The following is a 24,410-nucleotide window of genomic DNA, read 5'->3' on the forward strand; positions in this document are numbered from 1 at the left end:
GCATTCTACAAATGTATAATGTAATCGTGTATTTCCATTCATTATTTCTTACCTGGATTGATTGTAGAAGGAAATAATTTTCTCCTTTAGCTCCATACTGCTTGATCCACAGCCATTGCCTCTGGATTTCCAGAATGAATAACCCACAGTTGTCCAGAAATAACGTTTATTAAGCAACAATAAAACACACAATAGAAAAGGCCTTATAAGTAAAACTATATATTTATAATGCTTTATTTTTTTTTTTTGCTCCAGTACTCCACAAAACACTACAGACAGTAACAAAATAATTCAGTAAATATTAAAAACTTTCAAGAGACTTATAGGACACTCTTTATCATATGTGAGCATCAACAATGCCACAGCTATTAGATACACTATTAAACACTATCATAGATATCTTTCTTGAATTAGGCTTATGATTAATATTTTTATTCAGAAGTCATAACATTTACACATACCCATACACAAGAGAACAGTTCAGAGTAAGTGAAGCAGATACTCCAGTGAAATGGAATCATCTGCTTGTACAGCATTTAAAGGTATTACAGTGTTAACAAGAGAGAAGTCAGCACACTAAAGAGAAATATTGGGGTTCGCTTGGGATGGGAGGGGTGAAAATAGGGCAATCAATGAAAGCTGCTTACATATTTTCCATTGCTCTCTTAGCAATGTGCTCCCTTCCCTTTTCTGCCTTTTCTTGGTTGAGGTATTCCAGCACTTTCACTAACAGATCTTCATCTAAGTACGGTCTGTTGGAAGTATCATCACTCTTTGGGGTCCCTACAGGGAGCCTTTTGCTTACCGAGGCCAGTCTGTCAGTCTCCTGAGAGCTGTGTTGACTCAAATGCTCTTTGAGGGCCTGCTCGATTTGGTTCTCACCCTGTCGATCATCTTCAGTTGAGCCTTGACTGGGAACTCGCTTCACTGGGTTGGCATTCATGATCTCAGGGTATTTAACCAGCATCCTGGCCAAGTACTCTCCTAATTCTTGATCCTTGTCATTCAGGTTCTCATATGCCATCTGTCTGTTTTCAACATCTGGCATCCAGACAGCTTTGGGGAGCTGGTTAGCTTTAGATCTTCCAGGACCATAGGGCAGTCTTGACAGAACTTTCTCTCGGTTATACTGATTGGGAAAATATGGAGGCTTTGGATTTGCAGCACTCTCCATCCCTAAAAGATTTAGAATGTCCTCCACACTGAGCCCTTCTGGTGGGGCCTCTGCCACAGCATGACCAGGTGCTTTGGGGTAGCCATTCTTGGAGAGCATCTTATTTTGGAACAGATCTGGATGGTCTAAGTCAACCTCTGAGATGTCTTCAGGTTCAACAGGAATCTCAAGCTCCTGCTCTGGTTCCACTGGCTTCTCTCCAGTTTTGAGCATGTCAATCAAGTCTTCAGGGGGTATCTGTAAATTCCTTGAGATTTCAATCAGCTGATAAATAGATTGAGGATCAAGTGGTTTCTCAAAGAGCCTGGTTGCTCTTTCCCCAGTTTGCCCATTCTGGGACCTCCCACTTCCTGCAGCAGTCACTAACCTTTTCAGATAGGCAATTACTTTGGAGACATCATCTGAGAGTTGGTCTTTACTCTCTTTCCGGAGATCTTCATCTTGGAGGCCCAGCTGCCCGGAACGCTTCATTTCTTCATTGATTTGCTCAGTTTTGTCTGCATTCTCTTTGCTGTCTCTTACCTCTTCCTGAGTTTGACTCTCTATTTTTTCCTCTACTGGGTTCCAATCTTCTCCCCCAACCACATCTTCATAGGCAATGTTATTAGCCTTGTAGATATCATCTTCATCGTCTGTGTAAAGTTTTTGCTCCTCGTCAGCCCTCTCATGCTTCTGGTTGTTTGGTCCCGTCAGTTTCCCCAGCTCTTGGAAGACAGACTCCAATGTAGCAAGATTTTGAGGAGTGTATTGCTCCTCCACCATTTCATTTGTGCGTTTGAAGGGGTTGTCCCTGGAATTCTCTTCATACATAGGAGGGAATCTCATATGCTTGAGCTTTCTCTCTGCCCACTGTTGAGTCTCATAATCATCAGGCATGTCCATTGGAAAGCTCTTCTCTGAATTCAAAGTATAAGGCCTATTTTCCTTTTGGGCAGACTGGGGCTCATTTTCAGCCTGTCTCAAAGCTTCAGCTATTATCTTCATCCATTCATCTTCACTCAGGGAATCCCTCGAACTTTCTGGCAAGTCACCGTTTTCTTTTTGCTGAAGGGGAACAGAAACACCTTGGTAGGGGTTGTAGTCTGGGCTGCTTTCTTCTTTGTGAGCTTGTTGTCGGAGCTTTTCTATGTACTCCAAAGCCCTGATCATTTCAGGACTGGGAAACCTTTGGACATTTTCCAATCTGAGATCTGGTTCCTTCTGAAGCAGCTGGTTTCTCTGAAATGAAGCAGCTTCAGCTTCAGAGAGGAGGAAAATTAAAGGGATGAGAGACAGGACTGCTCCAAGCCAGTGAGTCTTAGCTTCTGCCATGTTTGAAAGATTTCCTTAAAGCATAGAAAACATGAGTTAACACAAATGAAACTATTTGACTCTATGGCAAAAAAAGTAATTAATCATTGAAGGGGAAAAAGAACATAGATTACTCCACATTAATTTAGGATGACTCTTTTTGAAAACTATAAATGTTTCATACACAATCTTCACAAGCTAACCACAGGGATCTTTAGCAAAATTGTTGTCCATTTTGCATCAAATTTATATGGCAGTCTTTTGGTTAAAATAATAGCAAAAACACTGATGTGAGGTTTCTCAAGTATGATTTTTTAACTTATAAGACATGTTTTGTTTTAGGATGCATTATTTCTGTTAAATAAAGATTTTCCAAGATGAGTTTTAGTTATTTGTACAGCATTTACACTGAAAGCACTGGCAGAAGGATTAGATGGCTCAATTTAAGACATGCATGTACACACAGACTTATATCCTTATCAAAAACCATGTGGTTTAATTACTGACTTGTCCATCTAATTTGTTGTAGAAACATAACAAAAGTGACATTACTATATAAGATGAAGTGATATTCCACGTTAATGTTAATCATACTGAATTCTCTTGTGGATGAGTCTCATTCATATATATTTTCAGAAATAACTTGTCCTTTAGTCTGATACCAAATCATATTATTAATTTTGGAAGGTCTGTACCTTAATGACCTCCAGAATATAGGTCTTCTCAAGTCCAAGCTAGTTGGCAAACTTAACAAAGTTGTTTTTTTTTTAATATCCCCAAAGCAGTATTTATTTACTCAATGAATTCCAAAATATTGAATTTAGAAGTCTGGTATTTTATAATCACTCATCTTGATTGATGTAATAGCACACATGGTACTATCAGGATATACAAGCACAATAGTAAGAATTGCAAAAAAAAAAAAAAATCCACGATATCCAATGATATTTATTTCAGTGTAAATGTACCAATGTACCAAAATATAAACTGTTTTAAAACATCTGTGCCCCATATTTCTTCTAATAATTTTGCTGTGACTGTCTTGTAAAATGCAATCATGATTATATTTTCCTCAGCCCTCAAGAGATATAGTAAATAATAACAGATGCTACAAAGGGAACATAAGTTTTCTGAACCAGTCTATTTCCGAACTTGTAAGTGTTCAAATTCAGCTTGACTCTGTGTCTATTTGGGTGTGGACCTATGAAATCTCAAATGACTCATTCTGTTAGAAAATTTTAAAATAATCAGTATGTAATTCCCAGTTTAGGAAAATGCATACAGTGTATTGAATTCTTCCATTTAAAATTTTTCATTCACTCTTTTTCTTCAAGGCCTTATAGTCTCTTGTATGAATTAGCAAGAGGATTAGTTTTTACATGTTTTACATTTGGCATTGCTAACATTGAAATCTATTTTAATATGTGCAATTTTGTTACAAATAAAGTAAAGGAATTTTACAAGTTTGCTCATGATATCTTAACTCAATTATGGTTTTGTAATATATAAGTTAAGTTATTGGATATCATTACTGTTAGCTTAGACATCAATTGTAGAAAATATCATTGTTCACTAGATCATATTGGTATTTAAGTAATATTTTCAGTTTTTAGAATCTAAAAATGTTGTACTTACAGAAATTTCTTTAGTACAGACTTATTTATTAAAATGATTATTTAAATTAATTATTTAAATATACATTTATTTACATTAATTTGGCTACTTAATTTACTGAAGGGAAAATATTTAAAGGCATGTCAGAGGAAGATTCTAAAATACTTACTATGAATCAATGTTTACTAGAGCAAATTGTATATATAACTTATTAGCTTAAATAAAAGTACATAATGCATTCTTGTTTATATTATTTCAGGATTAGTTTAAATTTTAAAATCAACTTTCCACATTGGCATTTGGACTAGCAATTTTAAGAATCTTAGTATGTATTTTCTTTGAAACCATTACCCTGAAGTATCCTTAACCTAGTTATATGCTAGGTTATGTGATGATCTTTAAAATCATTATTTTGTAGGTGAACTTGGCTGTGGTGTTGGGGCAGAATATTCAGTGCAGTTATTTAAACCACAGGCGTAACAAGAGCTACCGTTTGGTCATTTACTCAGATTCAGTTTGGGTGACATTGTTATTGCCTTTGACTAAGACTCAAGGGATTTTTTTAGATAAGCTGATAGCAGCTCATCTAAATATTGAAGGTGGTTTGAACAGTTCTGATGTTCTATGTAGAGTTTGAACCAAAAAACCTCATAAGATAAAATGTCTTTTCTATTGAAATTATAGTAGAGCATTGACAAATGCAACTGGATGTATCAAATTTGAGCAATTCAATTAGTTAGGATACAGGAAAAAGAAACACTTGTCCCATTCAAAATATTTAGCAAGATGTTGTACAACCTCTTTCAACCAAAGCATAATAATAAATAATTTATATGGTTATAAATGTTTCCTCATACATTTCAGTTATTTCTTTGTAATCCATGGTCATATCCAACCTAAAACCCAAGATAATATTTCCCCCTGAAAAAATCGAAGAAGCTCATTCTAGTCTTACTCTGCTAGGACCAAAATTAGTAAACAATAATGTAAACCCTTTCAGAGTATACCAATTTAGAAAATAATTTTATACAGTTAGTTAAATTTGAGCTCTTGCAAAGTAAATGTCAAAGAAAAAACAAGCAAGCAAACAAACCTAGCTCCAAAATTGGTTGTTTCTATCACCGGAACCTGTTTAACAGCCTTTGAATCATCGGACACCTACTGTTAAGTATATTAAGTATATAAATTGTATCCCTGCCCTTGTATCTGGTCCTTAGGGGAAGAAACAATAAACTAAGGAAAGAAACCAAATGTCAGGCTTGGTTAACTTTACATTAATAATGTGTATTGACACAAATATCCTTAACTTTTTCATGTTCTTATATATGATTATCTAAATAACACAATGGTTAATAAATACCTGACAGCAAGCAGTGTAAATCACACACGCAATCATGCATATATATGTACATATATACAGTGTCCTTAGGTTGCCAGATGAGCAGCAGGTTGCCGTTCCGTTATTCTATAGATATAAGCTTGCCAAATGGTCCTTTTCTTCTTAGCTAGGAATTAAGGAGAGAATACGCAATTTAGAACTTTCCAGTAAGTAGAAGGGAAAAGCAGTGTTACCTCTTATTTATATGGCAGAGGAAGTCCACAGCATGTTCCTCCTGGTCCGCGGCTTGAGCTGCTCGGACAGTTTCAGCACCCGGACAGCTCCTCGGCTTATAGAGAGCCGCTGCGCCTGACTCCGCACTGCCACACTGACGTCACCCGCTCAGCCACAAACCGGAGCACAGGCGAGCTTTTTCAAAGAACCCGAGAGAAAATAATCACTTTATAGATTTTGAAAAAAAAAAAAAAAAAGTTGCATGCTTACGCCACCTGTCTTTCTGTGGCAAAAACTGCAGTTCCCTTTCTTTTAACAAAATCTTTGAGGCTCGAAATAAAATGTTCTGCACAATTTCCCTTAGAAAAATCCATCAGATAGACGTGGCTAATTGCAATATAACCTCATCTGTGTCCAAACAGCTTGTGATAAGGGTTTCCTGTTGCTATTGTTGTTATTGTCATCATTGTTAAAAGAAAGTTTTACAGATAAGGACTTTTTTTTTTTCCTTCAGTGTCCACAAAGAAATTACATTAACATTCCTCAGTATGCTTCAAGAGGAACAGAATACAGGTTATGAATATGAAGTCGTATTTCATATCATCACCACAAGTAGCATTGTTTTTAAAATCATGTTTATTTGAATAAAAAAGTGTCCTCTTTTTTTATGTGAGTCGACCTCAAGGCTCTAATGAATTAGGGTTTTAGTCTATGGTCTCAATATAATTTTGAAGTATGTATTTCTAAGGACTCGGGTCTAATAGTTGATAATTCTATATGAATCTGTTGGCATCTTTTACAACATCTGATCTCAAAAAGGGAAGCTCGGAAGTTGAGAATACTTTCAATAAGAAAAAGAAAAAAAAATTTTGCTGTTTGAGAAAAGTGTTACACATATGCAACTGTAATTGTTTGTAACTGAAAGGAAGTTATACTATAAATATTTTCTTCCTCCAGTTGAATCAGGTGAATTGAATACATTCCATAAATGTGACCAATTCAAGGAATAATATAGTATTAATACTTAACTTCCAACCTCTCAGACTTGTAGTCATAATCATTGCTGTGCTTTACCAGGTAACCTGATTATATAGTTTATAATTCATATAAGTCTAAATTTTTAACTTCATTTTATTAAAGATATTGTTTTTCTAAAAACCATATATTTTGAAATAAACAATGCAAAAGAATCTTGCTATATAAAAGATCCCTTTTGTCTCTGTTAAGTGAATAATTAGCCACTGATTTACTTACTCAGTATGTTGTAATGCCTACTAAGTGCTAGATACAAAGATGAATAGTATCTACATGTATATACGCATATATATCTGTTAGGTTGGCCAAAAATTTCATTTGGTCTTTCTATAAGATGTTATGAAACAAGCTGAACAACCAAGCTTTTTGGGCAACCCAATATATGTATTGGTCTAATGGGGATAAGAGACAAACAGATTATTTCTATTCTAGGATAAGAGACAACAGGTTATTTTTATTTGATATAAATTGGAAAGCACTAAGAAAGATGTCAGCCAGCAGACACAATAGGGAACATTGTTCAGTCTAGAAATCTTGAATGGGAAGGGTTCCGGGAAAAGAAGCCTGAGCTGAGGTTTCCATTATCAAGTTTTATTTAATGATTTCTAACTATTCTAGGTACACCACAATACTCTTAAACTCCTTGAGGAAACAGAAACAGTTTAAAACCTTAGGAAAAAAATAATCTTGGGGAAAGTAACCCTTGATTTTCTCTTTGATCTCCTAGTTAAGATATTTGATTCCTGATGACTGGTCATTTGTGGATTGACATGGAACTTATAGGCTTAAACTGGAGTCCTATGGACAATTTATCTAATCTATTTATGCCTCATAATAGGTTTTTAGCACCATTAAGTTTAAGTGCTAAGTTGATGAGACCTGAGTTAACAAATCTCATTTCTCAAGTGCATCTCAAAAAAATAAGTTCATTTGCAGATATCTTTGTCAGCTTTGCACACATAACATTTTCTTAAATCCTGACAAAGATAAACCACTCTGAGTTTCACCTAATTTACTTCCCAGTACTTCTGTGTGGCCAGTTGAACTAACCAATATCAACACAGCATCAGAAAATTCCACAAGATTACTCTTAAAGGGTTGACTTGATTCAATAGAGGTCTCAACAACCCTCAAGGAAGTCAGTCTTGATCAGTTAGTGTATATATATGAAACTAAACTTTTTGGCAAGGATCAGAAGCTATCATTCTTCTAAGATCCCATAGTCAAACTCTTTGCTGAGAATGTCTTTAATTATTAAAAATCCATATAAAACCTCATTCAAAAACTCAAAGTAGAAGTGAGATGTCAGGAGGCAACCAGAGGGACGGACTGGCTTTATCAGCTAAAGGTAGAGCATTGGGAGAGCAAAGAGCCATTTGTGAGTAACTGAATTCCTTTCTACTATATAAAACTGTGATACACACCTACCATTTACTGAGTTCCATTATGTTCCAGGCACTGTGCTTGGAGTTTTGGGAATCTAATTTAATCCTCTTGTCAACTATAATAGGTAGCTATATTTGTCTCCACTTTACAGTTGAAGAAACTGAAGCTCAGAAATAACTCAGTTGGACCTGTTTCCTCTCTCATAATTGGTAAAGGTAAGATTTGAACTTAGCTCTTTCCATAGGTATAGCCACAATCAAGACCATGATTTGGGCACTCTAGCTAGGTGATAGGAATACAGAAATGACTATGGCTTGGATCTAATAACGTAAGATCCAAGTCTAGAATACAATCACTTCGACAAAATTCTCAGGGGTTATTCTTATTGTTTTTCCTAGTCACTGCTCAGGTGGTACAGCCCCAAACTCCTATTTGGGGCAGCAAACATGGAAAACAAGAGTCAACATTAGATCACCTCCTTGACGCTATGGGGGCATATTATAATGTCTTCCAAATAAGAGAGTAGTTACTGAATTTGGAAAATTCTATTCAGTGGCCTGTGTTTTACGGATTTTTCAATGAGTTATACTTAATATATCTCTAAAAGTCATTAATTTTTTGCCAGTAGTTATTTTTTCTAAAGGAAACTATATTTTCTAATAGAAATCTATTTGGAAAAAAAACGTTAAAATGCAATATACATAGAGAAAGCAAACTTCTTGTTGAATCTTTTAGAGCATGTATAATATAGTAAAGATAACCTATAAATCTTTTTATCACTAAGCTTGAGATAAGATCATTTTGAACATTCCTCACAAGATTTTAATTTTCTGTTAGCTCTAAATTGCCAATTATCATTGCCTCCAAGAAGCAAAGCTCTATATCTTGGACATTTTCAAAATAATTATGTACTGTGTATGATAATGGTTTTTACTAAATTAGTTTGCATCCTCACCGTGGTGCTGTTAAGATCAAGCTAATCATTCACAACTTAAATTTAAGTAATTAGAAGGGACTCGTTCCTTTTTAAGATCAGATTTTCTTAAATCTTAGTCATTTTGTCCTTTGTTATTTAATTTCATATTTCATTTAGACCAGATTCTGATTTTCCTATCATTTGTACATGCAATTCTCTACCTTAGTAATCCTTCAATTTGAAATGTCTCTTCCACTCCATTACACTTCTCATTTTGTTTCAATTTATATGAAAGCAATTAAGATCCAGAAGGCCAATATGTCTTCTTTCTTCTCTTTCTCTCCCCTCTTTTCCTCTTCCCATTTTCCTCTAACTTCCTCCCTCACCCCTCTCTCTCGGAAAACAAGATTTTCATGGAGAATCCAGTCTGCAGCCTTATTTTATACAGTTCTGGGAGTTCTCACAGCAAGTTCACTGGAGTAGTTTGCTATTCCTTCCTCCAGGGGATCACGTTTTGTCAGAACTCTCCACTATGCCCTGTCTGTCTTGGGTGGCCCTGCATGGTATGGCTCATAACTTCAGTGAGTTAGGCAAGCCCCTTTGCCATTACAAGGTAATGATTCATGAAAGAGGGCAAACTCTGGAAGATGGTGAGGGACAGAGAAGCCTGGCATGATGGAATCCATTGGGTCACGGAGTCAGACACAATTTGGCAACTGAATAGCAACCAGTCTGCAGCATATGTGACCTGAGGTCCTCCGGCACTTGCTGGGGGACAGAGGTGGTCTGTACTGTCTTCCCTGAGCCCCTCAAGGCCTGGGATCCTTTTCATCACTCATTCATCCCCTGTTTTCCTCTCTTCCCTCCTTCCTGCTTTCCTTCTTTATACTTTTTATTGACACTTTACCTCCCTGATGTGTTGCTTCCAAAATTTACCTAAACTCTTCTAATTATAGTACAATGTATTACAATAAGTTCTAATTTATTACAATTGGAATTTATCACAATTTATTTGTTATTATACTTTGCTACAATAAATTACATTTTATTACAATAAAACAATAAATGTTCCTTCATGACATAAGATGACTTTAAAAAGAAAACTCACTATCAAAGAAAAGTAAAACGTTTTTCTACTTCCCTTGCAAAAGCAGAGCTTGTCAGAGAACATATAAATTGGAAACTTCATACTGTATTAATATTAATATTGTAACTACTTAATACTATAACTACCTAGTTTTTCAGATGACATTCATTTGGACAATGGCTGGCCAAAAATAAGTTGTGTTGAATTGAGTTAACATTTTCTCATGCCTACCGTCAAAGCTTCAAACACTCCATTTTGGACATTTTTATCCTCTCAAAGTATCCTTATGCAAACAAACTGCCTTTATTTGTTAGAGCTCCAGGCACTGCCAGGAAATTATGCTTTAAATTTTTTTTTCATTATAAGAGCGCTTTCTTTTTTTCTACTGTTTCCCTTATTTTGTAAAATATTTTCCTAGTACTTTAGTTAAAGTTTTAAATTTCACATAAAGAAAACCAAACTACTTATAATTGTAGTATCTCTTTATTCTTTGTAACATTTTTGCTCCTCTTAGCAATTAGTGGTGGCCTCATATGGACTAGATAACATTTAAGATGCTTTCTAACCCTTAAATCCAATACCTCTTTTCTTTGTGAAATGAAAATCATCTGTGAAACTACATTTGCATTTGTTTACTAAGTACTAAAATATGATCTTTCTCATAAACCCTCAGTGAGAACCACTTAAACCAAATAAATTTAGGCTTTCTTCTCCATTGCCTTTGGATTCTGAAGCCATCTGGTGCTCATAGGAAGAGAAAGTACCATTCTCTTAAATCTAACCATACATGTTTGAGCATCTGCTCCTTCAGTGGGCTTTGGGAGAACAAAGGTCATGTGCTAGAAGTTACTTTGCCTAAAACAGCACTGTATGTCTTAATCTTTCAAATTTTCCTGCCACAATTGTTTTGTGAATCAACATTTTCAGTATTTACATGCAAATATTTTAATAAGGATATTTTCTGTTTGGAAACAACCCAACTACATACTCCTATGCCTCCTTTTAATAGGAAATCCAGAACGATGTAGGAGAATCTTGAAGATCAAAGTTCAGCATCTTTACCAGGTGGCTCAGGTGGTAAAGCATCTGCCTACAATGCGAGAGACCTAGGTTCAGTCCCTGGGTTGGGAAGATCTCCTGGAGAAGAAAATGGCAACCCACTCCAGTGTTCTTGCCTGGAAAATCCCATGGACAGAGGAGCCTGGTAGGCTACAGTAATTGGGTAGCAAAGAGTTGGACACGACTAAGTGACTTCACTTAAGCATTTCAGGTCTGGGGCTCCCACTGACATACCAGATGACTTTCACAGTTCACTTAGCCTTTGCGTGGATTTTAAAGAGCTGTTTTGATAAAATGAGTATATCAGTTCTGGAGGTAGGGCACTTGCATACATAATATGAGATAAGAGCTGAAAACCTAAAATGTTCTCCTCGAATCCAGCCATTGTGTCTGTATTTCACATCACAGGTGATTTTTCTCTTGGATATTTTTGTCCAGAAATTAGCACACAAGTTGAAACATCTAATTACTTTGACACTGAAGTTATTTGAACTGTAAGTGGGGGCATATAAAATACATGGTACAGCAGTGATTTTCAAAGTGCAGTCCAGATCAGCAATATTGGCATCACCTAGATGCAGATGACACCACCCTTATGACAGAAAGTGGAGAGGAGCTAAAGAGCCTCTTGATGAAAGTGAAAGAAGAGAGTGAAAAGTTAGCTTAAAGCTCAACATTCAGAAAACAAAGATCATGGCATCTGGTCCCATCACTTCATGGGAAATAGATGGGGAAACAGTGGCTGAGTTTACTTTGGGGGGCTCCAAAATCACTGTAGATGGTGACTGCAGCCATGAAATTAAAAGACACTTACTCCTTGGAAGAAAAGTTATGACCAACCTAGATAGCATATTCAAAAGCAGAGACATTACTTTGCCAACAAAGGTCCGTCTAGTCAAGGCTATGGTTTTCCAGTGGTCATGGATGGATGTGAGAGTTGGACTGTGAAGAAAGCTGAGTGCCGAAGAATTGATGCCTTTGAACTGTGGTGTTGGAGAAGACTCTTGAGAGTCCCTTGGACTGCAAGGAGATCCAACCAGTCCATTCTAAAGCAGATGAGCCCTGGGTGTTCTTTGGAAGGAGTGTTTTCATTTTATTTTAGTTTTCAGCTAAAGCTGGAACTCCAGTACTTTGGCCACCTCATGCGAAGAGTTGACTCATTGGAAAAGACACTCATGCTGGGAGGGATTGGGGGCATGAGGAAAAGGGGATGACAGAGGATGAGATGGCTGAACTGCATCACTGACTCGATGGACGTGAGTCTGAGTGAACTCCGGGAGTTGGTGATGGACAGGGAGGCCTGGTGTGCTGCAATTCATGGGGTCACAGAGAGGTGGACACGACTGAACAACTGAACTGAACTGAACTGAACTGAACAGAACAGTTGTAATTCAGTATTCATTGTTACCACATATAACCTAGGCTGTCCTGACTGATACAACTATTGAAATCAACTGGTTTGGGACATCATTACAAATTGAGTGTCTATACCCTACTGTCATAGTCATACCCAGACAAAAATGATGAGATGAATTTTCAGTGAGGCCCTTGTCCTGCCTCCTGGGATTCCTGTTTTCCAAGTAGCCAATCAGATGTATCTCTGTTTCCCAATGTATAGAGGCATATCCGCAGCACTATCAGAAGTCATTTGATGCCAGATGTAGACATAGCGTCAAGTAACACTGAATTTCATAGTCTGAAATGTATTCCTTGCACAATATCACAATTTTCTTGGTTACATAAAGAAGACAATTTCAGCTGGGGGCTAGTGTGTTTTTAACAGTTTTCTAACATTTGAAAATCTTCCTTTTTGGTCTCAGGCTTAGAGCTGTCTGTAAGTTGCAGGATCTACCAAGATTTGTTAACAACTTTATATTTTTATTGCATTATGGTTTAGGTTACCTCCTGTTTATGTAGGTGGTAAAATTTTCAAATTGAGGCAGTGATATAGACCTCCTTATATTTAAGCTTAACAAAAGAAGCATTTACAGAACACATTTTTCTATATTTTTTCTTTTCTAATATTTATTTTATTTATTTGGCTGCGCCAGGTCTTATTTGATCTTTGTTGTAGCGTAAGGGATCTTTTTTAGTTGAAGCATGTAGGATTTTTTTTTTTTTTTTTTTGGTTACAGCATATGGGATCTTCAGTTGAAGCATGCAAACGTTTTAATTGCAGCATGTGAATTTCCTTTTTTAGCTGTGATATATGTGAACTCTTGTTTGGGGCATGTGGGATCTAGTTCCCCAATCTGGGTTTGAACCTGGGCACCCTGCACTGAGGGCATGGAGTATTAGCCACTGAACTTAAGGAAATCCCTATGTTTTCTTAAATATAGAAAACACATACTAAGAAAATAATAGTATTGATAATGCTTAGAGATAGCAGAAATAATTCTTTGATTGATAATTTTGGGGGAAAAGTCTGTGTTACACTGTTGTTTAACCTTGTGCTGTGTGCTTAGTTGTTCAGTCGTGTCTAACTTTTTGTGACCTCATGGACTGTAGCCCACCAGGCTCCTCTGACCATGGAGATTCTCCAGGCAATAATACTGGAGAGGGATGCCATGCCCTCCTGCAGGGAATCTTCCCAATCCAGGGATCAAACCCAGGTCTCCTGCGTTGCAGATGGATTCTTTACTGTCTGAGCCACCATGGAAAAATAACCTTCAGTGAGATTTAATTCTCATTTTGGTGCCCAGAACTACTGGCTATAAAGTCACATCCTCCTCCTCCTCTTCCCATCTCCAAGAATGTTATATTCAAAGACCAAAAAGAAAAAAAGTTCTTAATATAAAAAATATTTCAGTTCCACAGTCAAACTTGCCCAAGAAAAAATTCAACAGCAGCAGTTACAGGTAGCAGAAAATAGAATGCCAAGCTTCTGTCTAGCTGTGTGACCTCAGGCAAATCACTCAACCTCTCTGGGCCTCCGTTTCCTCATTTGTCAAGTGAGGGTCCTATTACCTAGGCTGCGGGCCTCAGACAGTTGCTGCAAGAATCCAGTTATATAACAGTTGCAGAAATGCCCTGGAAAGTTTGAAGCTTTTTGCAGCTGGGTTGCCTGATTATTATTGGTCTCCCAGCCCCTGAGAATTCACCGAGCCTACTATACCTGAATTTTAAAACGGTAACCAAGAAAAAAAAAAAAAAAAGTCGTTTCCTTTGTATCAGTGTGATCAGAATTGATTTTCTGGACGCTGCTGCAAGGCAAGTCGTTTGCAACCTCGCCTCAATTAGAAGGAAGAGAAGAAACGCAAGTGTTTGCGTAAACGCTGGAAGCCAGTTCCGCTCTCCAGCCCGCGGAGGTGGGGTTTCTTCTGGGAGGCTGCTTCTGGCACAGGCTGCCTCGACTCCAGAGTGGCGTCAGACGGATGAATTGGAAGTCCAAACACACACGGCTATAGGGAATAAGACGTGAGTCATGGTTTGCTGGGGCTGAGAAGCAGCTATGAATGAAAGCGAACATTTCTTTTCAGGCCCGCGCCGCCGCCGCTCAGCCCAAGGCCAGGTTCACAGTTTAATCATCAGCATCTCCGCACAGCCCAGCACGAAGGGGCACAGTGGAGGCAATTTTCGCATTAAGCATTCATAAAGACGAGGCCGTTCGTTCCATTCATCCCCCGGCTCTGTCTTAATGAGCCTCGGGAACAAAGCTGAAGTGTCGTGACTTCGGTGCCTTTTCCTGATGGGCGGACTTCAGGAGGCTGATGCTAGAGACAGCACAGCAGCAGCGTTTCAGAGGCCCCAGGGATGCAGGCACCACACGCAGCCCCGGAAATGACTGCCATCCCGAAGGCTTCCAGCCATCTTGCTGGCTGAGCCAGAGTCAGGTTTCTGAGCGAAGGGGACTCCTTAAGGGCTTTTGTTTCCTGACCTCAACTATGAAATCTCTAAATTGCCTCTGTCTCCCTGGTATCTAAGAACTGAAGTAGGATTTGGGGGTCTTTTAACAGCAGTCACCAAAAGGCAAGGAGATAAAAATCCCATTTGTCTACTACAACCGTGGATTCCTTCCTTCCGAACTATGCTTCGTTACTCTTCATCTTAGCCAAAAGTCAAGGATCTCTTATCTGTTAAAAGAAGGGAGAATTGGTTAATGGGCAAGTTCTGGCGCCAGGCTGCCCAGGTTTGAACACTGTCTCTGCCACTGACCCAGTGTGGAGGTCTGATCAGGGTGTTTTCTTTGTGACTCTGCTTTCTCATCCATAAAGTAGAAATCATTAGGCACCCCACAGGGTTTTTTGCACATTCAACCGTAAGCATTTAATAAATAGAGTGATACTTGGTAGTAGTAGTAATATAGTATATAGTACTATTACTATTATTATTAGCAAATGTTTATCAGGTATTTCCCTGGTGCCAGACATTGCACCGAGATTATAGAAGGTATCAAAGGATAGAATGTGAATAAAATTCAGGGGTTGCCCATACACCCATGGAGTCTAGTGAGGAAAATGGCTTTTGGGGAAGACATCTGTATACAGAGCTAATTGTAATGGGCTAGGATAAACATATACACAAGGAGCAGTGGATGGAGAGAGACCACAATTAGTCCTGCATAGTCAGGCTGGAGACTTCAGAGAGCAGGGAAACTTGGAACTTGTCTAAGATGGTTTCAAGCTGCTGGGGAAATAGATGCATTTGCTTCATCTCAACCTCCCAAGCAGCCTGCGTCTTTACACAGAGCTTTTTTCCATTGTCTACGGAGCAGTCTGGCCCCGTGCCCTGCAGATGATCACGGGGTGCATGGCTATCCTGGAGCCTCATCTCTGGGTCCAGGGCCTCTCTCCTCATACCTGTGCTTCCTCAGAAGACATCCATGTTCCAGGATTTACCTGTGTCTTCCAAATACAAAGATAATAAACCCAGTTTAAAAAATGAGTCTATTTTAAGAATAAAAAAGGGATTTGCCAGAAGCCAAGATTTCTTCTGCTATCAGAATATCCTCCTCTTTGGGCCCTGGAATTATAGTTTTTACCAAATAGTTTTTATCACAGTTTTATCAATAGTTTTATCTCATAGTTTTTATCACATAGCCACAAGAGAACACTGAGATAACCATTTTTCAGGAATTCTTAGATGAGAAAAGGAGAAGTACATACCATACATCAACATGTAGTTACTGGTTGTAAATGACATCTACTCTGGAATTCCTAGACTATAGCACAAGTTTTGTTTTGTTTTTCTTTGCAAAGTCAATCAAATCCAATTCAAATTCTATGGATATTCCTATAACTGTAATAAAAGGAGCAGAAAACTATGGAAACACACAAAAAGATGAAATAGGAAAATGAAGGGAATGGTATAATGAGAATAGTTAATGCTTATTAAGTTTACTATGTGCCACAAGTTTTACAATGACTGTATCTTTACGTAGGAAATGCTGCTGCTAAGTCGCTTCAGTCGTATCTGACTCTCTGCGATCCCATAGACGGCAGCCCACCAGGCTCCCCCATCCCTGGGATTTTCCAGGCAAGAACACTGAAGTGGGTTGCCATTTCCTTCTCCAATGCGTGAAAGTGAAGTCGCTCAGTCGTATTCAACTCTTCGCAAACCCATGGACTGCAGCCTACCAGGCCCCTCTGCCCAAGGGATTTTCCAGGCAAGAGTACTGGAGTGGGGTGCCATTTATATGTCAAATTCTCTGAAATTGCCATTTTTAGATAAAAATTGTTGCATATGAACAATATTACGTGATTCAACTAATTTTGTTGATGAGGCCAATGAGGTTCAGACAGTGTCATGGACACAAATGACCTGTGGTCAGACAATCTGGGCTGTATTTCTGGCTTTACCACTCAATGTTTCCCATCCTTGTAAGGACACTGGGAGGATTAAGTGGAAAGCCGTAATAAATGCAGTTACTGGCAAATTATGAGATCTAATACTCTTTTCTTCTATAATAACCAGCCCCTGCTTAAGGGAGAAAAAGAAAAGAGATAACCTGGCCCCCATTTCCTAGGCAATCAAGGGGTTGAGGGTGGATGGACTTTCTGAACACCAAGTCAGACTGAACACCAAGTCTGGCCCTGTTTACCCCAGGTCCCAAATCTGGAAATATTTAAGAATGTAAGGTAGCAGTTGAGCTCGAGCTAAATTAGAGCCAAGAAAAATCATCCTACATCAACCATGGACACCAGGGAACTGGACCAGAGGAAGGTTCTGAATTAGAGGTTAAAGGAGCAGACTCTGAAAGAGGGGGCTTCCATGGTAAGTAGAACCTGGAGAAATCAATGAGTTCAAGGTCAGGAAACTGGAGACAGAGGCCTTTTGTTGAATTTCTGGAGACTTGGGATGAGTCTGCCAGGTCTGATTAAAGCGAATGCCGAGAAGTTGACAAAAACTACTGGAAGGAAGCATGAAAAGAACATAGCGAGTCATTTCAGTTCAGTTCAGTCACTCAGTCATGTTCAGCTCTTTGCAACCCCATAGACTGTTGCATACCAGGCTTCCCTGTCCATTACCAACTCCCAGAGCTTGCTCAAACTCATGTCCAGTCGGTGATGCCATTCAACCATCTCATTCTCTGTCGTCCCCTTCTCCTCCTGCCTTCAATCTTTGCCAGCATCAGGGTCTTTTCCAGTGAGTCAGTTCTTATACACAGTAAGACATAGAGAGTAAGAGAACTAAAATGTTGAGTATCCCATTGGTGGGATCGCTGAGGACAACTTCCCCAAAGCCATGGACATGGAAAAGCTCTCTAAAGATTCTCACAAAGCCTCCTCTACTACTTCTGTTTGCTGCCCTGGGGCAAACCATGAGGGAGAGCTGGCACCTGGCAATTATGCTGACATGATAGGAACTCTCCACCCCCCATCAGAATTGAGATTACAGTTTTCACCCTCATAGTCTCAGTATTTTATCCCACCCCCAAAATATGATGAGGTAAGTAAAACAAATTTAAGCTAAAGAATTTGGTGATCGTCTTTTAAATAAGTGGAATCCCCGCTGAACACATTTAAATCTAATTAGGCATTGCTGGCACTTGGTTTTGTATAATTGGACCTTACATAGGCTACATGGTGAATGTGTCTCCCTCGGACTCCCACTTCACCCCGTGAATCTGATAGAAGCAATTGCCTCGTGCAAGAGCCATGATTACTCAGGGTTGCAAAACCCAGCAAGACAAATCAGATGTTCATCACGCTGTGCTTGCATCATCTCTCTTGTGATTATTTGTCACCGTCAACACAAACCATGGCCACAGAGCATGGGTTGTTAAGGTTTTTGGTTCTTTTTTTTAAAGAAAAGGAAACAGTATTTGTTTGGGATCCCTACATCTTCCTTGGCAGCCCTGTCTCTCTCCATGACTGCACCACCATGAGGACCAACCGCACTGACACTTGAATTTCCTGAAGCCCTACTCTCTGATTAAACCAATCTGCGAGAAAGACAGAAAATGTCATTTGAGTAAGCTTCCACTCAAGCATTCATTCAGTCCTTTGCTCATTCACCAAATGTTTAGGGAACTGGTTGAATTACTCAGGACGGAATGAGCTGTGTTCCCTGCCCTCTCATAGCTCAGAGCCTAGTAGGTGGCGGTGAGGTTTATGGAGGTGGGTTTATGGAGGTAGATGACAGAGACATGTGCATAAGTCCTTGTGACCAAAAAAAGAAAAACAGAAGAAAATACATTCTCAAGAGAGTCACAAAGAAAAGGCCAAGAAGCAGTAGGAGTTATTAATTCTCCCCAAATTCAAGAAAGGAGTCATGAATATAATGACATTTAAACAGGACCTCGAAGAAATAAAGCTCATGCTAACATGAGCCAGATACAGGGTGGGGAGAAAACAGGTCTGCAGGAAAAAATAGAATTTGGTTTGTCATGATGAAAGCTAACATTTATTAAATGGTTTCCTGTTACAGATTTTAAGATAACTTACAATACTTAATTCTTATAATAATCTTGTGAGACAGGTGTCCTTTCTTATTACTTTACAGAGAAGAAACATAATGGCAAAAATATCCAGCAACATTCCAAGCTCAGGCTTTTGCTAAGGGGAGGAGCTGCCTGCCTCCTAACCACGCCCCCACACTGAAGGACGTGGCAGAGCAAGTCTAGAGTCTTGATAGAGGACCCCAACCCCTTGGAATGCCAGGTGGAAGGGCTTGGGCTTTTTTATTGTCCTACTTTCTAAGGACAGAAAGGAAATAAATGACAACACAGAGGAAAACAACTTGGGCAGCTGTGTAGAGAATTCATTTGCATTTTAATGAGAACGTTTACCACCTCCAGCCAGAGCTTTTAACGAAGTGAAGCTCAAATTTGAGGTGGGAGGGAGCCTAAGAGGTTAGAGACTTCCAGATGGAGCCTGAGTGGGAACAAGGTCAGCAGAAAGAGACTCTCACAAGTCTAGCGAAGGTAGCTCTCCAGCAGAGAATCCACCCCACCCCTTCTTATTCTATAAGGAGGGAGAAAATCTCTGTCATTTTATCCAAAGTCACAGAGGTCTAGAGGGTGGCAGACGGAGATCCAAACATTAGTCTTCTCTCTCCAAGTCTTATGTTCCTTCCATTGCATGACTCGTGTTTAAGCTTCTCGATATTTCAACTAGGAAGAGCCCTCTAACAGGCTGCCTGAAGCTGAGCTTCCAAGCTCTGCCAGGTGCCTCCAGCCCAAGTGGCACATCCAGCTCCCGGGGCACCACGGTTCCTGCAGCACAGGGAGGACTGTCAACTGCTCCCTTTTTCCCACCCCAGGCTACTTCAAGGTGCCCTTCTCCACTGCCCAGGTGCCTCCCACTCTCACCCATTCATGTGTTGTCTCCTGAGTTTCCCCATGGACTGTAGCCCACCAGGCTCCTCTGCCCATGGAATTTTCCAGGCAAGAATACTAGAATGGTTTGCCGTTTCCTACTCCAGAGGATCTTGCCGACCCAGGGATGGAACCCATGTCTCTTGCACCTCCTGCATTGGCAGGCGAATTCTTTACCTCTACTAGCGCCACCTGGGAAGCTCTTCTCCTAAGTTTGAAACTGTGCATGCTAAGTTGCTTCAGTCGTGTCCAACTCTGTGTGACCCTATGGACTGTAACTGCCAGGTGACTCTGTCTATGGGATTCTCCAAGCAAGAATACTGGAGTGGGTTGCCATGCCCTCCTCCAAAGGATCTTCCCAACCCAGGGATCAAACCCCTGACATCTCTTGCATTGGCAGGCAGGTTCTTTACCACTAGTGCCATGTGGGGTGCCCTCTCTTAAGTTTAGACCAAAGCAAATAATCTAGAAGTACCCACGGAAAGTGAAATCCAGTTGGGATGGCAGGTGGACCAGATGCAGAAGATCCTTAGGAATGAGATATGAATCTCATGACCACCGTGGGACTTTTCCTCTTACGACTTCACGACTGGACACACAAAGCTATTGACCTTGCACCTAATTGGTCCAAATTAGGTTGTGCATCTGATTGCGTGCAAGCCATGCTGATTTGTTACTTGTGCATTTGGCCACCTGATGCAAAGAGCTGATTCACTGGGAAAAGACCCTGGTGCTGGGAAAGATAGAAGACAAGAGGAGAAGGGAATGACAGAGGATGTGATGGTTGGAAGACATCACAGACTCAATGGGCATGACTTTGAGCAAACTCTAGGAGATAGTGAAGGATAGGGAAGCCTGTTGTGCTGCAGTCCATAAAGTCACAAAGAGTCAGACATGACTGAGCGATTCAACAACAACAATAGGAATCACAGCCAGCTCTGTGCTCCTCTTTCTTTCTTTAGGTGGAGTGTCTTAGAGGAGAGAGTACTTCCTGACAGAGAAGCCACTTTTCATCAAGTCATTCAACATTTTGCAAATTTGACTCAAGCAACCCCAGTAGAAAGCTCCTCTGTTTGCTGAAACGGCAGCCACATGGACTAAGAGAAGAAGACCAGAAGACCAGAAAGGCAGCCAGGAGGGGCAAATCCAAGCATGATCAGTCAGTTGTCTGCCGAAGGAAGTTTCATCTGCTGGGTGAAGCATAGGGAAAATCAGCGATACTCCACATCAGGAATGCAGCAATACCGATGGTGACTGTAGCGTTTAGAAGGAGAGAAACAGGATCCACTCACACAGAGGAGGACTCTGCTCATATCTAGGTCAAGTGTAAGAGACCAACCAAGCAGGCAGGATGGGGATTCTTGACCATCCCCTACTGAAACTCCTTGAATGGCTAGCCACTGCTCTCAAATTCACACCCTAATTTCTAGCTCTGCTCAGCAGTTGCTGTTGAGCCTGTCCCTCCTTACCTCTCAAGCTCCACCTCCTTTCACTCTAGTCTTGCTTTTCTGCCCCTCAGTCACACAGGGCTTTCTCCCACTCCAGGACCTTTGCACATGCCATGTCCTGAACGTGGAGCATGGCTCCTAAGCCCTCTTAGTTAACTTCCATTCAGTGTGTAGCCTTCCCTTTACTCATCATCTTCTAATGGAAGCCATCTTTGATATCCAGGTCAAAATAGGTTCCCTTTTCACAGACTCACAAGGACCCCAATTTCCTATTGTATTGACTATATTTTCTTAATTTCTGGCTTGAAGAAGTATAGTCAAACCCTCTGATTTCTTTTTTTTTTTTTCTTAAGATTTTTTTGATGTGGCCATTTTTTAAGTCTTTATTGAATTTGTCTCAATATTGCTTATGTTTGGGCTTTTTGGCAGCAAGGCATGTGGGATCTTAGCTCCCTGACCAGGGATCAAACTCGCACCCCCTGTATTGGAAGGCAACGTCTTAATCACTGGACCACCAGGGAAGTCCCCCAAACTGGCTGTTGAATCCGCATTTTATGATAACACGCCCCACCCTGAGTGAGCCTCCATAGCCATTTATCTCACCACCCAGGCAACATGAGGATGGTAAAAGTATACGTGATTGAGGTGCCAGAACATGGGGGCTCCACTTTGCCAAGGAGAAAATCAGAAGTAGTCAGGAACTTACTTTGTGTGTGTTTATGTTTTATTATTTATTTCTTATTGCAACATAATTGAGATAAACATTGTATAAGTTTAAAGTGTTGATTTGATATATTTATCTATCTCAAAGATTACCACCATAACATGAACAACCACCTTCTATCACATCACATAATTATCATTTCTTTTTTTGTGGTGAGAACATGTAAAAGCTAGCCTCTCAGCAACTTTGAATAGGTAACAGAGAATTGTTGATTATAATAAGAGCTTACTTTTAAGATTTGTCTGAAAGAAGGCATCTGTGTTTTCAGGAAGCCCTGAGGGCACTGCAGAGTGTTTCTGGAAATACATCCACTCCGTTAACACCCAAGGGCATTTAGAAACAGTCTGAGTGATGGTTGACATAGCTGTAACTGTAAAATAACAGCGCTGATAGCCAACTCCTAGGGCTTAATCACAGGATACGAGTGTTGCCTTCCTTCTTGCTTTCCCTTTAAGATGCGTCACAGAGGCTAAACATACATCCTGAGTGTTTCTTTGGAAGCCCCTGCTCTGCTTTCTGACACAGCCTATCAATTAGATGCCCAGCATCCAGCACCTCCGACCCCATCTGTGGGAGGAAGGCTTCCAAGCTCCGGCTTCTATTTCCAGCCTCGGAGAAGACGAGCCCAGGGAGGTGACGCATCCAAACACCTCGCCTGTTGTTTCCTAATTGACAGCCTGAAAACGTCACATCAAATGATCCTCTCTCCAAACCCAATTAAGTAGCTTGCTTCTCCCAGAGGGCAAGTTTTTTTTGGTTAGTTCCCTTTATCCTCATTCTCCATTCCCATTCCTAACTCTGGTCACCTCCCCATAGACAAGCATACTAATGTGTTTAATACTTATCTTTCTTGCTCGTTTGTAGGCTTACAAAATGGGCTTTATTGTACAATATGTATGTATTTTTATGTACATTGTATTATACACTGATTTTTTTGCACTTTTTTTACTCATCACTGTACGATTTAGTTACTATGCATGCATCTAATCTGTACATTATGAATGCCCACATCTTACCTGGTCACTGACTCAGTGATAGAGCCTCTGCTTGCTTCCAACTCTCTATCACTGTGAACAGTGTTTTTGAAGGCATCCCTATGAGTATTCGCTTATATCTGAACATGTTCTTTTTTTCAAATGGCTAGATTGCTCTCCAGAGGCTCTAAAGAACTCCTCTATCTTCACATTCCCATCCTAGCCAAGACTTTGGCATTTTCCAGCCTCCCACTTTTTGCCAAAGTAATATGTGTAAAGTGTTATCTCATTATTTTAATTTGCATTTTTCTGATCGCTAATGAGTCTGAGCAACCTTCCATATGTTTGATGGCTTTTTGGATTTCCTCTTCCAATTAAATTTTCTATTTATATCCTTTGCCTATTTTTCTTTTGTGTTTGCTGTCTTGTAAATATTCATCCCTTGTCAGTGTTAAACACCTGCAACTATCTTATCCCATTCTGCCATCTATTAACTTTATAGTGTTCTTTGCTGAACGCAAATCCTTAATTTGAATGTCCTTGAATTTAACATTTTTTTTATCCTAAGTTATTCATTCAAGGTTTTATTTAAAAAGATTTCCTTTACCCCATGTCCCAAAGATTTTTTTCTTTACTCTTAAGTTAATAGTTTTCCTATTTATGTTTAGATCTTTAATCTCTTTAAGGTTCATCTTTGGTTGCGGTATTAGTAAAAATCCAGTTTTATTTTTCTCCATGTAAAGAGCCACCTTTCCCAATGTGACCTGCTAAACTATCTGTCTGTCAACTCTCCATTGATTTATGGTGTCATATTTATTGTAGTATACGACATTCTGTATATTTGTGGGACTCTTTCTCACCTTTTCATCATATTTCACTAGTGTATCTATTTGTTTTTGAGTATATGCCATACTTTTTCATTGTAATAGTTTTGTAGTACATTTTGCTTTCTGGAAAGGCTAGTATACCCTCAATATTTTAAAAGTTAACTTGGATATTCTTGGATCTTCCTTCTCTGAAATAAATTTTAGAGATTTACCAAGTTCTTTTTAATGTAAAACTAGAAAGTTGAATGATATTCATTAAATTTAAAGTTTAATTTTTTGAGAATTTACATCATTACACCCAAATAAATGTTTATTCATTTATTTATATAATTTTCAATGTATAGTTTCAAAATTTTTGTGTCTTTGCACAAGGTTAATTCCTAAATGGTTTATGGGTTTGGTTGTTGTTATAAGTGGTATTTAAAGTTTCATTTTACTATATTTGGTACTAGTATAAAAAAAATTGACTGCTATTTGCAATTTAATTTTATATGCTTAAACCTACTGAATCCTTTTGTTAGTTCAAAGAGTTTGTATGCTGATGTGACTGCACTGTTTTAGATTAG

The 24,410-nt window shown here is 39.2% G+C and overlaps 1 protein-coding gene across 1 annotated transcript; it reads right to left on the reverse strand.

Annotated features, from left to right (window-relative positions):
- Window positions 1-218: 218 nt before the first annotated feature.
- Window positions 219-5,724, reverse strand: SCG2 (secretogranin II). Its single transcript, XM_004004966.4, has 2 exons — window positions 5,651-5,724; window positions 219-2,499 (listed from the first exon to the last, which is right to left on the reverse strand). Exon 2 carries the CDS (start codon window positions 2,483-2,485, stop codon window positions 644-646), a length of 1,842 nt encoding a protein of 613 aa, XP_004005015.1. The 5' UTR covers window positions 2,486-2,499; window positions 5,651-5,724; the 3' UTR covers window positions 219-643.
- Window positions 5,725-24,410: the final 18,686 nt, after the last annotated feature.

Source organism: Ovis aries, chromosome 2 (genome assembly GCF_016772045.2).
Source record: "Ovis aries strain OAR_USU_Benz2616 breed Rambouillet chromosome 2, ARS-UI_Ramb_v3.0, whole genome shotgun sequence".
NCBI lineage: Eukaryota > Metazoa > Chordata > Mammalia > Artiodactyla > Bovidae > Ovis > Ovis aries.